Below are 13943 nucleotides of genomic sequence, written 5' to 3'. Positions count from 1 at the left end.
CTGCGCTTGCGCAAATTTGGAGCATTGGCGTGTACCTGTTTGACTCGAAAATCACAGCTTCTGATATGTCGCATTTTAGTTGCACTTCTGTCAGGCTATAGTGCAGTCCAGATTAACTTAATATTTCTTCTTAAATACAAAGTTAATTATTGCCTTTTATTAGCTTGTATATTATACAATCTCAATAGCGGCCACGGACCACACTCATTGCAAATCCAACTGTTGTAGCTGCTATTTCCGAGGTAACTCAAACGCAGCTTAAGACCCGGAAGCATAAACGTGAAAATTGTAAACACGGCTGCGAAAGCTGTGTATTCGTTTGTGAAAGATGGTGTACGTGTCCAACGGTGAGTGGATTATGCTATTTTTTTTACAAGTGCTTGTTAATATTAAGAGTGAATATATATGGTTATAGAAATACATATACAACATTTAGAAACATACCAAAACGAAAGGTGGCGTTAAGTGTCAGTAAATTTAGCTGATTAGCTTGTTAGTTAGCTTAGCTTGTCTGATTCGACGTACCAGTACCGAAATAAATTATTGTTGGGCATATTAAACAGTCGAATTGATTTAGGTGTTTCCTTAAACTGTTTACAGGTCGGACAGTAATCTTTTTTCTTAAGTAACAAATTAATTTGTCTCCCCGAAGATCATGTGTTCGGGGAAATGACATTGTTTTTCTTGATCGTTTCTTAAGCTTGTTAAATTGTATTTCTGATCATCTAAGTTTTAATATGTGGACTGCTAAAAAGCAGTTTCAGAAGAAGTGATGGCATAATTTAGTTGAATGTTAACGAAATTAGGATTAGGTTATTTTTAGTAGTTTCTGCTGTTTCAGTCCGGAACCCTTGTGTGACAGGTCAGATCCTGAACAGCAGGGCCCAGTCCCCATGGAGGCTGTCGTTACTGGTTGATCTTTTCTGGGGAGCAGTGGAGTTTATTGGCCTCTTGTGAGTATAACACACTTTTGCTGAAGATTTGCATTTTACTTGAGTATCAAGTAATGTTATCACTTTTTATGTACTGCAGTTTTCATTCATTTTGGTTTTTTTAGGCTGCTAAACAGCTGTTTTTAAGAAATCATAGGTCCCAGCCTCATTAGGGCCTCTGTTGGGGTTTACTTAATGTACTGAGTCCTAATTTAAAACAGTTAATTATTTTTTTTCTGTATTCTGTTTCTCATTTTTTAACGTAACATTGTCTACATTTTGTATTTTTACCAGTTTTAAGACAATAATTCACCCTGACCTATCAACCAGAGCTTCGTCAAGCTTCAGTGATGGCAGAGGGTAAGTCCCAGAGGTAGTCATTTAGTCACATTCACATTGAGAGAACATGATTTACATGTTGCAGCTGCCATATGTAAAAAAAAAAAAAAAAAAAAAGTTGTTTATTTAAATTAGGTGTTTACATTGGGGCACAAGTGGATTTTGTGATATTTGTCTCAACCCTTACCCATTTATTTAAATTGTTAAGAACGAAAAGCTACAGCCCACTTGTGCAATACACATGTCCCAAATGTTTACATTTGTAACTTCTTATTCTTGTTTTGTAGCCCTCCAGGTCCCCCTGGTGGTAGAAGGCGGATGGGAAGAATAACCTATAGTGCCGGTCCCAGCCCTCCACCAATGGGTGGAGGAGGATGAGGAAGGTAAGAAAATACATGTCCTTAATAAAAATTCAGACTTTTGTGAAGCTAATAGTGTATTTACTTTCAATTTGAAAAGTCAGTGTAGAAAGTTGATGGGTATGTCACATGGTGAATAATCATCCTGTTTTCTCTCTAGGTAAATGCCTACACATGCAGTGTAGGCATGGGGTCTTACAGTGTCGGTTCCCTGAGAACGTCAGTGCTGTAGCCCCTCTTCATCAGCTGCCACTGCTACCAGCAGTTTTTTGATGCCTTTCTGGGAATACCTACACATAGGAGCCAGAATGGTTGATACAGCAGCTATCTGCACCACTCCCCACACTTTTTTTTTTATTTTTTGCTTCTGCCTTTTACTGACTTCAAACTTCATTCTGGTTACGGTCAAAGCATAGTTTGGTTTGTCTTTATTTTTACATAAAAATCTGAGTTTAGTTTGTCTTTTCACAGCTGAATGTCATTATGTTTTAGCTTTGCTGTATGTAAAGCAGGAGGATACCAAAAGTTCAAAATTGTTTTTATTCCAATTTCATATTATTTAATGTTAAATCGAATCTAAAATGTTGATTAAAAATAATGTAATCCTCAAATGAGCAAATTTTATTATTTCCCATTAAATACAAGAGTTTATCCAAGTAATCCTGGTTTGTTTACAGTTCTCTCAAACATGGGAGAATTACATAATTATTTACAAAACAAACAAAGCTGCCTCTCCTGTTGAATGTAACAAAGTTACACAGCACTGACTATCTTTATTACAAACCACCAAGAAATGCCAAATATCTCAACACTGCTTCACATACAATTTAAAAGTGTTTATTCTATGTCACAGTATCACCAGGAGAGTTTCAGGTAAACTGGGGGGACAAGAAAGGGGCTTCACCAAACGAAAGCAGCTCTTTCTCTGAGCATTCTGACACCGAAACGCTGCCACTCCCTCTGATGGATCCACATCTCCTGCGTCGTGTCCAGACAAGCAAGCACTGCTCCCCCCTTCCAAGATATCAGCCGGGGGTCCATGTCCTTCAGCACACACAGTACAATAAGTTTAATGTATTTAGTCACTTTTCTTCAATACAAGGCGCATAAAGTCTTTGACCCCTTAAACGTTTTCCTGAGCTTCACAAACCACTTTTTAAAGGGGCAATATCATGTAAAATCAACTTTGAGTTTTATATCATGTTATAATGTTATACTCTCATAAAATACATGCCTAAAGCCTTGCTTTGTCTCATTCATGCATGTCTAAGAAATCCTGCAGCGTTTTTAGGCAGCCATGCTGAGGAGCAAAACGACAGGTGGTGACCAGAAACGCCTCTGGGTTGTGTCCTTTTGGAACAGTCTCCTCTGGGATGTGTCTTTAAGCTGAACTTCCTCATGACAGGGCACCCCCCTGCCACACACACACCCCGCCCATGACTCCTGCAGGCTCTCGGCAGTAACAAAGCAAACAACGGGTGAAACTGAAAGTTTACTGTCTGCTGAGCTCCTAACACTACTTCTCACTCAGTGAAGGTATTTTCAGATTCAAAATACCGTTGAGGAAATGTATTTTCAGATGCCAAGTAAACTGCATCATCGTGTGCTAACCCCCCCCCCCCCCCCGAAATGGGCGGGACAGAAGCGGAAGGTGGTTCTTAAAGAGAGAGACCAATTTCAAGGCGTTTAGCAGAGGAAGTGATGAGAAGATAAGTTTATTTTCTATTTAAACATAAAAACAGCATTTTAATAACAACTAAAGGTGACAGACACTTTATGGTATTGTATTTAAATATACACCTGAGAAACACATAATATTGCCCCTTTAAGTTTTATCCACCATTAAGATTAAAGCTTATAGTAGTTTAAAAATATAACCAATGTGCTCTCCTGATGGATACAATAAATCTTATGTTACCTTTGGTCGTGTGATAACCTCCACATTATCGACCAGCCTCCTGAAGGAGGGCGGCATCTTGTTGATGATGCGATGAAGCAGAAATTCCTGAGCGCCGTGAAACAGGAGCCCTCCTCCTACAACCAGGATGGAGCTGTACATCTTCCGTTTGGTCTCATCTGATGCTGATGGAGAGGAAAAAACACTTTATTTTATTTCTGTTTTGTGAAATAATACCTAAGTATTATTATTATTGTTGGTACAAATTTCTTTTTTATCTGTAACTACAAAGTTTTTGTTTTCCCTCCATCTACTTCCTTACCACAGCAGTCGATGCTATGCAGGACTGCTTTGTCCAGTCCCAGTGCTTTGCTCTCAAACTGGCTAATAATGGCAGTTTTCCTGGAGAGGTGAGTGGACAGGGGCTCTTCCACTTCTCCCGCTCCGATCAGACAGTCCCCCTGGGCAGGCCCCAGTTCTATGTCCCCATGCATCACTCCACCTCCTCCTGCGTTGGAGCCGACACCACTCCCACAGCCCCTGGGCATATCAGACATCTCCCCCATCCTTCCCTGGCAGCTCATCTCACCCTCCAAGCATCCACCTGGTCTGGAAACAGCCTTCCGGTCTGCAGCAGATTTGGAGGACTGATGGAGAAAACGAATAATAACAAAAAGATTAAAATAACCAGTGGATCTGAATAAATTTAATTTAGCGAGTAGATCTATTTCCTTACCTGATCCTGCTTGTTCTGTGTGGCCAGTAGGTAATGTTCGTCATGAGGATCTTCTGAGTCACCTTGGGAGCGGTGTTGAAGTGATGTCATCTTCTGACCAACAATACCAAATGTGGTTGGGTAGAAAAGACCCATGGGTGCCTTCAGCGGCGACACAGACACAAGCCATAAAGCACGACAAAAAGACAGTGTCATGTATACAGTTTAATCTTGGAACGTAAATATTTAAAAACTAAATAATGTAAAAATCATTACAGATCAAGTCATGAACAGCCAGGTCTTATCAAAGTTTTAAAAAGACACCTGTAGTTTTTCATCCCCAAGTCGAATCTGGAACAGAAGAGCTGGGGCCTCTGGGAAACGTGTCTGAAATTCATGATCTTGCAATCCTGATATGTCCTGTCGAAAACAAACACAGGAAATAGTTAAGAACTGAAACTCTGAAAGCAGTTCCAAATGACTACAACCACTTTTTTTTAAATAAAGTTAAAAGAAAGTCCCTCAAAAACTTAATTCACAGACAACATCCATCAGCCAACACAAACCTGATCTAAATGGCAGAAGGTCTCTTTTAGATGCTGTAGGAGCTGACAGTCGTGTCCTCTGGTCAGCTGACAATCTCTGTAGGGAAAACCGGCTCTCTGCAGCAACCAGAAGAAAGTCCTGGTCACATCCGATCCTCCATATGCCAAACACAATCTGCAGAGTCCAAAACATCATACATGTGCAAATTAAAAAAACTTTTGTTATTAGCGACAATTCAGACTTATTTGAACTGAGCAGACTATAACACCTGATTAGTTTGTTCACTGCTCTCATCAGGACAGTAGAGGGGGCAGGCGAGTTGAAACAAAGCAGAGCTGCTGCTTTCTTCTACAGGACTATTGCAGCAATTAGCTTAATATGTTTAGCATAGCAATATGCCTGCCTGGTTAGCTATAGCTAGCTAGCTGTAGCAGGAACAAATTAGTGAGCTAGTGGAGAAGAATTATGACCCCAAATTCAGTAAAAAGATTCACAACTTTTGCATGATTCGTTCAGGACTTATAACATCACGAGCAGTGCCTACCGTGAGTTCCGGTGAGACACTCCGTCCTCTACACAGCAGATACTGGTCTTCTGGTCGCCTACATCCACTACACAAGCACTGCTTAACCCACTGCCAAATGTGGCGCATACTGACTCTTGGTGCACAATGATAGCTACACACATATACACAGAAGACAGACATTAATTTGATGCTTAGCAATATAGATTGTAAGCTACTGTAGCCCATTGAAAATGTTAGGATACATTAATATAATAGAGCACAATATATTATATATATGCTTCGTTCAGTTTTGAATAAAGTCACGTATCTGTGTAATACCTGAAAAGCCCATGTTAAGCAGCAACATGTTGACCATTTCCTTCACATGCTGTCTGTTGTAGATGTCAGGAACCAACAGGATGCATCTGTAATACTGAAGGTCAGTAATGAAAAGAAAAATTAAGCAATATTGTAATAAAAGCCTTTCCACAATTTTTGTTGTTTGGTCTGATTTGCCAAGGTTTAATAAACCAGTCCCCTGGTACGAAACTAGGATCTGGTTCTTTTTATTAAAGAACATGATCATCCATAACTACTTGAAGCAGTTGTAGGGTTGGGTACCGAAACTCCGTTCCAGTATGGCACCGGGGCGAACATCCACGGTAGTACACAGACCGAAACACAACTCTAACTTTGGTGCTTTATTTGGGTGCCTCAAAGAAAACTGTTAAACTGCGCCCTCTGGTGTTCACTGTTAACAGTGACAGCCTCTGCACACAATCTCCATGGACGCTCTTGTACGCGGTTCGACTTGGCTCCGTCTCGGCCCAATGTGTCTCCAAACGTGCTCCACAGCCGCGCTGTCTCTGAACCTCCCCTCCGGTGGTTCGGATAGAAGCGAGCACGCTTATGATTTTGACATCAGCAGAATTCTGCCCATGGATTAACTCTTGGATTGACTGAAGGCAAATTTCCTCCTGGAGAGAGCTGCTTTTGTTTAGGAATACGAGCGTGCTGCTCGATACGACGACATGGTGAAATAAAACTGCCTTTTTTGGGAAAGGCAGAACTTGTAAACACTTCCTGGAGAGAGGTGATGGAGACGAAGCTGAGCAAATCACGTGAGGTTTCGAACAAACTGGCTGCCCCCGAGCACTTAGCTAAACAGCACCGTGATAATTAATTAATAAATAAATAAAAGTGAAGTCTGAACGGTAAGACCACAACAGCTTTTTTATTTTATTTTAACACAACAACTGAAGCCGCTGACGACGGTCCACACATTATCACACCCACACAGTGAGGGACCCACAGCGTGGAGACACACTGACACTGAGCAGAACCGACCTGACCCAAAGTGAATCGAGTGAAACCGAGTTCATGGAGAGGGGCTGAACAGGTGCCGCTGCAGTTAACCGTTATATACTATATATTATAGTTGAGATGTCGAAAGCAAAATGGTCCAAAGTGTGATGTCACTTTACAAAATAAGATGCAGAAACTTCCACCTACAATAAATGTTTTRAGAATATTTGGTGCAAAGACAAATTATTAATGGTTTTAAGTTAATAAGTTGGTCGATTTCAAGTTTGACTTTGATTCAGAAATACTCATTGCTTCATAAAACTCTGTGTGAGTGTTTTATTTATTTATTTTAAAGTACTGATTTAAATACCGTTTAGGAACCGGTACCGTTTTGAAAGTATCGAAATAAAACCTTTCAATACCCAACCCTAAGTTGGGAATTTCGAACATCCATAACTGCTTTTTGAAGCAGTTATGGATGTTCTGCTGCTTCAAAAATGTACAATTATAAATCTTTTTTATCTCTTCTTTTGATATTTATTTGTAGTTTAAATACATTCAGAAGAAAAGAAGTGAAAAGATTTCTCCAACCTTTAAATCTTTCATGGGGATGTCAAGATGCTTCTGAATGATGTAACTCCAGATTGTCTCCAGATCAGCCAGAACTGCAGTCAGAGAGCCTCCAGGACCGGAGTGTATGTTGAGCTGACCTCTGACAATGGGCCAGTGGATGTTGTAACAGTCTGATGGGTTCACATACAGAGCCTGAATGATGGCATGACAGAAGAAGGTGAATAAAAAATACATCAAACAGATTAAGAATTTAGTTGTTTCCTTTTTAATTTTTTTTACACTTTCACTAACCTCCTCTCCCACCAGATAAGGAGGACATTGGCTTGTGTTTGTCCACTTCACCCTAGAGCTGCTGTCTAGTATGGCTGGACGGATCTGACAGTTATACGCTCTGGCCTTAACACAAACATGAACATTAGTACTGGTGTTATCAAAAACACACTGATGCTAAATAAAATGCTCATTCTCACAGCCATAAACATCATTTTTATTCTTTGCTATAACCTGTAAAGTACACTGGCATCTTTCACCGCTTCATCATTTTTACAGATAACAGAACTGCTTCTCCTTTTAAAGGATTACATGTAGTGACTCTCGCTTTCAAACAAACCTGTTCAGCAGAAACAGGAGTCCTTCTGACACCGTTTGACATCTTCTTTGACCAGATGGCCTGGTCCACCATTTTAAGTCCATTCTGTCTCTGCTCATTACTCTCTGGTTTCTGATGGACATGAAGTCAAGGTCAGTGGGGATACAAACAGCAGCATTTCAGGGACTGAAATTCCCATATTTGGTAAAGAGTGACTTACATTTAGACCTTCTCTCAGCAGCCATGCATCTTCAAATCTGGGCTGCCCACTTTGTTTATGTCTGCGTGCAATTACATGAGGGACAGCGACTGGGAGAGTGTCTGTCGCTCGGCCGATTCGAAGTGTTCTTGAGCCGGGATGGATCACAATGATAAAATTGCTCTGTATTTGCTGTGAAAGAGGAAGATCATTAAAATACTCTTGCTTAAACACCATTGTACTACTGGAAAGACTAGTGTATCATGATTTATGTAAAGTCAAGTACTGATATTGATACTGGTAAGGTTTGAATTGGGATTTTTGTAAAAGCAAGAATGTAAAAGAAGAATGCAAAAGTTACTGTATTAGGTTAAGTGTATAGAGTAAAATACAGAAAAAGGCCCAAAGTGACCACATGCTATGAAAACTTGTATACAGAACGGTACATAGAGATCTGAACAAAACCCTGCTTATTTAATATTGCTTGTTTGTATTATCTGTGTTCTGACAAAACAATGGGTAATTAATTTATGCACGTTTTTATGCATGTGGTAACCTTGGTTTTGTGTTTCGAGGATTATGGTTGAATGTTGTCAAAGCCAAGCTGATGGATCAGTTGCGTCAATACCAGCACATTTCAAGTCATGTTTTAGATGAAAAGATACGTAAATAGAGCCTCTAGTCTCACCTCCTGAAGAGTTTCAGGGATGGCCGCAGGAGCTATGGGTCTTTTCACTCCGCGCTGCTGCTCCTTCTCTTTCTCCTTGTCCCGCTCTTTTTCTTTCTCCTTCCCACTTTCCTGTTCCTTCTCGGCCTGAGTCATGGTCACCGTTTACAATTCGTCACTAAATTATTACAAAAAACGACTTTCCAACTTTTTTTTGAGCTCATGTGCATCAAATGCGACGACACGTCTCTCACCTTCCAAGTCAAAAATTTACTTCCGTGTTTTTGTCACGTGGTACAAAACAACAATTTCTATTGGTCAAAATGCTTCCGCGGTATTTTATTATTTTCATGGATTTCAAACCTTACCAAAGTATTCAGTTAATTGGGAGGCAATTTTACAATACCTTCTTTACTTTCTTTCAATTTTGCAACCTTTGTACTTCTTTTTCTCTTTTTTCACAAATGTAATGTACGTTAATGTAATAAACTTTAGACAAATGTATTGTTGTGGAAAAATGTGTACTATAAATTAAAGCATACCTTATGATTTCAAGTGTATATTATTACTATATAGTGTTTCATGTTTTGTTCCTGTATATACTTAGTAGATGACCAAGGGTCTGTGACTGTAGTGAACACAATTCTCACTAAAGGCTCCTAAAAGAAAAGTGACCATGGCTGCCAAGACTAACACAAGGCAAACAAATGTAGCAGGTCAAAAACATCATGCTGTAACGCACATCTGAAACTGTTCAAGGCAGGAAGCTCCCTCCTTTGAGGTGCCAAGTATGAGTCAAGATCCTGTTTAAAAGACAACAGTTCTCCAATGACTTTTTCACTTTCTTATTTCTGAAAACTATAGAAAATTGTTTGGTCCTTCTCAAGTAAATCAATCATTAAATGACCCACAAACACAATGCATATTACACTTTTTTTTATTAAAAATAAACTAAAACTACACAGACCACATATCGTTAATGAGGACCTCATTAGATAAGTTTGACTTACATCCCCCTAACATTTCTATAGTTTCCCTTAACTTTGTCGTACTGTTTTTACTGTGGGAAACTCCTGGTTTGAACAACAGAGATGATATCTTCTTCCCAACATTCTTTTGGGCATGAAGGCTCTCACAAAAAGTGTTCAAATCTTTCATCAGACAGAAAGACCTGCATGCTTTCAGTTCTGGCAGAAACACACAAGACTTCTTGTGCAGGTGCACCACCCAGAACTTGGCCAGCTCACTGGCGCTCTTTGCATGGCTTGCAACCATGTTGAGGATCAGAGGGTAAAGGTCATGAGCTGCAGCTGGGATGGAATGCTCTGGAAGGTTGTGGTTGGGAGAAGACTGGCTGAGCTGTAAAGATGACAAGAACACAGCAAACAATAAGAAAAAAAGTCTTGTTTTTCATATTTATATGACAATTTCATGAATCTTTATTGCCTTGTTTTTAAATTATAACTGACTTAATGGATGTTTCTATCAAAAAGATGCATTCACCAATCAATTCATTAGTTCATACAACTTAGATAAGCGACAAATTGATTAGGTCATATTACTAAAAATACATTTTAGAAAATATTAATCCTAACACAGCGAACATTTAAAGAGAGCTAACTTACAGTCTCCCCTTGAGGCGAGATGATCAGCACGCGGTCTGCAGCCTTCGCCTGCTCTGTTAACCAGCGCAGCGGTCCCAGCTCGGCAATTTTTCCCTGCTGCCACATGTCGATTGTGACACTGCAGCCGCCGTGCAGCTGTAGAAACTCTGCCAGTGCAACCACGGCACGCTGGAAGACTGAATTCTCAGCAGGGTACACCACAAGTACAGAAACTGGAACTGCAGGGAGGCTTTTGACTCTCAAAAGTGAGGCAGATATGCAATATTTATCTGAGAAACAAGAGATGAAAAGTATGCAAAACATAAAAGTTATTTCCCTTCAGCATCAAGACATTCTAGCAGAAAAACAATGATGCATGCTTCAGTTGCAAAACGGCCAGGCTAGTTAAGGCTAATCTACTTTGTAAAAAAGACAAAAAGACAGCTGTAAAAATGAAAGGATGCTTTCATGGAAATGATTCATAGCCAAATTACTTGAGAAATCATCAAACAGGATCAGCAGTTAAGCTTTCTAGATTTGCTTAATCAAATTTAGCGACAAAATAAACTGCTGCACATGCAGAAGATACATTAAGTGCTCGTGTTCCCTTCACTATTTCTGCGCAAAAAAAAGTTTTATTTACAGATTATGCAGCAGAAACTCAGGGTTGTCAAAGCGATCAGCAATCCAACAAGGAATACAGAGACAGCTTTAAGTCTGTGTTCTGCAAAGGCAAACATGAGAACACAAAACAAATGTAGTCTTCCAGATGGTATGACATGAAATTAGCAGGTTTTTGTGTACACACTGGGAGTGTTCTGATGAACTTTTTCACCTGGAGGAGGAGCAGGAGGAGGAGGAGAATCAGTGGAGGTAACATCTTAAGAGGAAGAAAGAAAAGATTGTCGTGAAAAATATTACACTTAACATTTAACAGAACTAAAAAAACATAACCAAAAATTTAACACAAGACATTTTTTGTTTTACAAATACTTGAAAAAAAAGATTTAGGGGTTTATTTCAGGAATATATAATATTACAGAACTGAAGCCTAAATGAGAGGGCATTTGCAGATGAACACAGGGCTTTGATTCTATGTGTTACCTTGAACACTGAACTCAATATTGTCTTCAACTTCTGGAAGAAAAAAATACAGTTATAATTATTATTACAATGATTATCAATTAGACAGTAGAAAATATTGACTTTTCAGATGAAGTGTGCCTTTGTTGCTTAAAGTAACAAACTACCTTGAATTGTACGCCACTTAAAAATAACTTGCTTACCTATTTGTTGAGATGTTGTTGTCAAATCTGCTACATAAAAAGAGAAAGGGAAAGATATTCTTAGCATGTTTATTTTTTATTATTAATGAATTAATTCATTATTACATAAAAACATTGTTTTGACTGCAGTGGAAGGGAAACAGCAAATACAGCCACATCCTGGGTTATACACCCAACAAATCAACCACAGTTTTTAAGACTGGCTGTTACATTTATTCTGATATCTTCCTTTATTTTATGATTTTTAGTCATAATTACTTTAAAGCATCAATGTGTAAGGAAATACTGGACACCATACAGGAAAACAGTGGGTACAGCTTCCCCTACACGGCAAGTTTTATGTCCCGCCATCACCACGTAAACAAACAAGACTTTGTCCTCGTCAAAGACAACAGGGACATTTGGTCCAGTATTATAATACATGTTGATGCTTTAAAGTTGAAAAATATATTATTTTTCTAAAGCTTTTACTTACATTCTGGTGGAGGAATGATTTCAATGTTTGTATACATGGGTTCATGTTCGCCCTCAATTGGAGGCAAAGGGAGATTGAAAACCTCGATTTCATAGAAGCCCTCTCTTGCATTTATTAAAAAATGAAACCATACCTAAATTAGAAAATTTTAACATTCAAGATTCAGTTTATTGTAATAAAACAGAAATGCAGGCTAAAAAAAAGTCAGTCAATCAGTTTTGTTCAAATAGATGTTGGTCCTACCTGCTCTGATCCAGTGAGATCTGCTTTGGAAAAAGATGGGTAGTATTCACAGAGGTAGAGCGGTTCCCCTGAAATTTTAAGGCAAGTACCTGTCAGGTAACGATTACTAGCTGCAGAGACAGAATAGGACAGAACTGTTTTTAGCCTTGGGGAACAATGAATGTTTAAAATTCAGAACAGAAACATAAAATCTTCATGCCACACTGGCAACAACATGGAACACTGTAATTAAACCAGAAGTTCTTCAATGCAAAGTTTTATTTCAGCGTGTGCACTTCTTGCCTCTTATGTTCCTTCACAGATTCTGAGAGCATCTGATCAGCTGCTTTGTTGAGTTTGTTCATCCAAAAAAACTAGGTTGACACTCAGAGGTCAGCCTTTTTCCAGTTACAGCTCAGAAACTTGCCTTCTTCAAAGACTTCTTCACTTCATGTTTCTGAATCTCTTTTAAAACCACTTTTAAAATGCCAATATTTAATATGCTGTGAGTTGATTATGATGTTGTTTCTTACATCTTTGCTTTTGCCTTTTATGATTGTAAAGTACTTATGATCTGTTGTTTTTAAATGTGCTGTGTATATGAACTGACTAGACTTGAGTTGTCATTTTCTTTACATCAAACACATGTAGAGTCTTTCCATTGAGCTCAGCGGAGCATGTCGTTCTTCTAGTCCACTGTAAGTGATTGAAGATGCTGCATGTTTTGATTTTAATACTTCTGCAAACATATAGTGCTGATGATGTCTGTGCATAGGTGAAACTCACCTCGTCAAGTCAAAGTCACTAACAACATAAATAGTTGCTTCTTACCATCAACATTGATTGCCCAGCTTATGTTCAACTGGATTTCTCTTCCCTTTGTCACCTGCACAACATTTAACCCTGCCACCTTGGATGGACTTGCTATGATGCCTTCGGGGGACAAATCTGAAACCATAGTGGAATTCACTTTAATCCTATTGATAATCAATGATAATAGTGTGCTCTGTGATCATTAAGCTGGTATTTATAGCAACTCGCAGGACAAGTTTGGTCATGAATGACATAACGTAACAGAGCATAAAAGCTGTCTGCATCAGTGTTTCCAAATCCTGAATCCAAGTGCTAAGTTCCTCCTTCAACACAAGAAAATTAAAATTAGATGCACGTGGAAAGAGCACACACTCCCACCAAGACCCTGGGGTGACACACACATGTACCCATTGCAAAATTGCAAAAAGCTGTAACACATAATCATTACCATGGTGAATCACAATCCCTCCACCAAATCTTCATCTTATGTTCTTATGTAACAACATTTCCCTGAAAAATGTATCCAAATCTGTTCTGAGGAAGATTTTGCAGACAGACAAACAAACCATAATCCTCCTTGGTGGAAGTTATGATGTACAAATTTCTGCAGAATTTGTTGCTGAAGGAAAAGATGATCAATAAACGCAACGCATTCTTACCATCTAATTTTTCACACGTCACTTTCTGCAAAGAAACAACAGAAACATGGGGATTAATAACATCACATTAACTTTGTGCAAATTTGACGCAAAACAAAATAACTCACAATTTGGTGGGAAGATGCCACCTGACACGCGACGTAGCAGAGGAAAAATAATATTTTTCGCCACATCGTCGGCAAAAAAGAAATTGTAAAAAGTCAAAAGACAAGAAAAACAAGCGAAATATGGTCTGACTGAATCAGACTCTACTGGGTT

At 38.9% G+C, this 13943-nt stretch overlaps 3 protein-coding genes across 6 annotated transcripts; 1 reads left to right on the top strand and 2 right to left on the bottom strand.

Moving 5' to 3' along the window:
- Positions 1-254: 254 nt before the first annotated feature.
- selenok (selenoprotein K) lies at positions 255-2241 on the top strand. Of its 2 annotated transcripts, none has more exons than XM_014001738.1 (5): positions 255-347; positions 863-953; positions 1227-1292; positions 1559-1654; positions 1791-2241. In XM_014001738.1, exons 1-4 carry the CDS (start codon positions 329-331, stop codon positions 1647-1649), a joined length of 267 nt encoding a protein of 88 aa, XP_013857192.1. In that variant the 5' UTR covers positions 255-328; the 3' UTR covers positions 1650-1654; positions 1791-2241. The 2 variants fall into 2 exon arrangements, 1 of the variants encoding a protein (XP_013857192.1); XR_001309751.1 differs by lacking the exon at positions 255-347 and adding an exon at positions 582-600.
- A 204-nt stretch (positions 2242-2445) lies between these two features.
- Positions 2446-8901, bottom strand: actr8 (actin related protein 8). Its single transcript, XM_014001737.1, has 13 exons — positions 8648-8901; positions 7981-8151; positions 7782-7892; positions 7463-7567; positions 7190-7363; positions 5633-5726; positions 5333-5465; positions 4809-4962; positions 4567-4662; positions 4264-4404; positions 3850-4174; positions 3549-3712; positions 2446-2674 (listed from the first exon to the last, which is right to left on the bottom strand). The coding sequence occupies exons 1-13, from the start codon at positions 8780-8782 to the stop codon at positions 2531-2533; spliced, it is 1947 nt and encodes a 648-aa protein (XP_013857191.1). The 5' UTR covers positions 8783-8901; the 3' UTR covers positions 2446-2530.
- Positions 8902-9545: 644 nt separating this feature from the next.
- Positions 9546-13935, bottom strand: il17rb (interleukin 17 receptor B). Of its 3 annotated transcripts, none has more exons than XM_014001734.1 (11): positions 13793-13935; positions 13686-13710; positions 13045-13161; positions 12235-12344; positions 11992-12124; positions 11517-11546; positions 11335-11367; positions 11066-11110; positions 10874-10954; positions 10252-10520; positions 9546-9985 (listed from the first exon to the last, which is right to left on the bottom strand). In XM_014001734.1, exons 1-11 carry the CDS (start codon positions 13856-13858, stop codon positions 9584-9586), a joined length of 1311 nt encoding a protein of 436 aa, XP_013857188.1. In that variant the 5' UTR covers positions 13859-13935; the 3' UTR covers positions 9546-9583. The 3 variants fall into 3 exon arrangements, with proteins under 3 accessions (XP_013857188.1, XP_013857189.1, XP_013857190.1); XM_014001735.1 differs by having other exon boundaries at positions 11517-11543; XM_014001736.1 differs by having other exon boundaries at positions 11992-12043.
- Between the last annotated feature and the right edge of the window lie 8 nt (positions 13936-13943).

Source organism: Austrofundulus limnaeus, unplaced genomic scaffold (genome assembly GCF_001266775.1).
Source record: "Austrofundulus limnaeus strain Quisiro unplaced genomic scaffold, Austrofundulus_limnaeus-1.0 Scaffold10, whole genome shotgun sequence".
Classification (NCBI taxonomy): Eukaryota; Metazoa; Chordata; class Actinopteri; order Cyprinodontiformes; family Rivulidae; genus Austrofundulus; species Austrofundulus limnaeus.
The sequence above is the reverse complement of the archived record's forward strand: the minus strand, read 5'-3'. Positions and strand labels throughout refer to the sequence as shown.